Source organism: Rattus norvegicus, chromosome 5 (assembly GCF_021556685.1).
Source record: "Rattus norvegicus strain SHRSP/BbbUtx chromosome 5, alternate assembly SHRSP_T2T, whole genome shotgun sequence".
In the NCBI taxonomy this organism is placed as follows: domain Eukaryota; kingdom Metazoa; phylum Chordata; class Mammalia; order Rodentia; family Muridae; genus Rattus; species Rattus norvegicus.
This window is the reverse complement of record NC_141538.1, coordinates 138,416,707-138,418,577: the sequence shown is the minus strand read 5'-3', so window position 1 is coordinate 138,418,577 and position 1,871 is coordinate 138,416,707. Positions and strand designations below refer to the sequence as shown.

Sequence of the window (1,871 nt, the reverse complement as noted above, 5' to 3'; positions counted from 1 at the left end):
AGGAGAGTGCATAGGATCTGACCACTGAGCTTACAAGCCACATCCCAGCCTTGATTTATTTTTGAATAAAAGCTACTATTTTTCAGTTTATGTATATGAGTTTTGCCTATATCCACGCTTATGTACCATATGTGTACCTGGCCTCTGGAGGTGAGAGCATGAAGCCAGATCCCTGGAACTGGGATAGACCGAGTGTTGAGCTGTCTGTTCTCCTGGAAGAGCACTCGATGGTTGACCTCTGAGCCATCTTTGCTGCCTCTACTGCTGACATGTGTCAGGTGACACAGAGAATAATGGACTCTTTTATGGCCTGCAACATGTGGATGATTCCAGGCAAGAACCAAAGTTGGGTTTCTGAGTTCATCCTGATTGGCTTCTCCAGTGACCCCACAACCAAAAGCATCCTCTTCATTGTCTTCCTTCTCATCTACCTGAGCTCAGTCCTGGGCAACGGGCTCATCATCATGCTGGTCTGCCTGGACACACAGCTGCACACTCCCATGTACTTCTTCCTCTGTACCCTCTCCCTGTTGGATATGAGCTATGTCACCACCACTGTGCCCCAGATGTTAGTGCATCTTCTTGCTCACTCTCAGACCATCTCCTTTGCTGGTTGCTGGGTGCAGATGTATGTGTTTGGGGCCCTGGGTATAACTGAGTGCACCTTCTTTGTTGTGATGGCTTATGACCGGTATGTGGCCATTTGCTATCCACTGCGCTATACTGTCATCCTCAGCTGGGGCCTGTGCATACGTTTGGCAGCAGGGTCTTGGATCTGTGGTTTCTTTTCCTCTTTATTGCATACTTTCTTCACCATGAGTTTACCTTATTGTGGGCCCAACAGAGTCAACCACTACTTCTGTGAAGGTCCTTCAGTGCGGAGCCTGGCTTGCATGGACACCCACCTCATTGAGATTGTGGACTTTGTGTTGAGTGTCTTTGTGGTCGTTACTCCAATCTCCCTCATTGTGGCCTCCTACATTCACATTGCCAAGGCAATTCTCAAGATCAAGTCCACCCAAGGCCGCTGCAAGGCTTTCTCTACCTGTGCCTCCCACCTGACTGTGGTTACACTCTTCTACATTCCTGCCACTTACGTCTACATGAGGCCCAACTCCAGCTACTCTCCTGAGCAAGACAAGCAGATCTCACTCTTTTACAATATCTTCACAGCCTTGCTCAACCCTGTGGTCTATAGTCTGAGAAACAGGGATATCAAGAGGGCATTTCTCAAGGTGATGGTACATGGTAGGGTGCACTGGTGAACCAGGATGATGAACCCTTACATGAACACTGGATGAATGTTCATCACAGAAACTGTTGCATGAGAGCAACATTATGCATTTGATACAATATATGATTTAATAACTCAGGACAACATTCCTGAACATCGAATACTATACTGATGAGACGACTACATCACAGTGCAACAGAAAATGTAAACATCAGTGGTTCTCAATTCAATGGCTCCCTTGGGACCCACTTATGTTAGTGGTAGATTGCAAATGTCCTTGTATAGTCAGTCTCAGATCTGTCCATCAAGAACAGAAGGAAAGGAATAGTGGTTAAAACCTATAACACTTAAGCTTCTCAATAGTCATCAGCCTCTCTTTGCTCACATTGTTTTCCAATGAAAGCATCATGGTCCAGCCTGACAACAAGATGTCAGGATGTTGGGATTTATTTTACTTCCGCAGAGTAATAATGAAAGTCATGTGACAATGATCTGGTGTGTACACTTCCAGTACAGAGAAGTGGAAAAATAACAGGAGTTTGGTAGTCTGTTGTATTTTCCCAGAAGCAAACTGTGTACACGCAAGTCAGCAGGAGAAATGTTGTCAGTGATATTTATAATAGAAACAGTTGAGGCT

General features: G+C 45.4%; 1 protein-coding gene across 1 annotated transcript; it reads left to right on the top strand.

Annotated features, from left to right (window-relative positions):
- The first annotated feature begins 317 nt into the window (after positions 1–317).
- On the top strand, positions 318–1,265 carry Or10ak7f (olfactory receptor family 10 subfamily AK member 7F). The gene is given in 1 exon segment (NM_001000411.1): positions 318–1,265. A coding segment is annotated over 1 exon segment (948 nt).
- Positions 1,266–1,871: the final 606 nt, after the last annotated feature.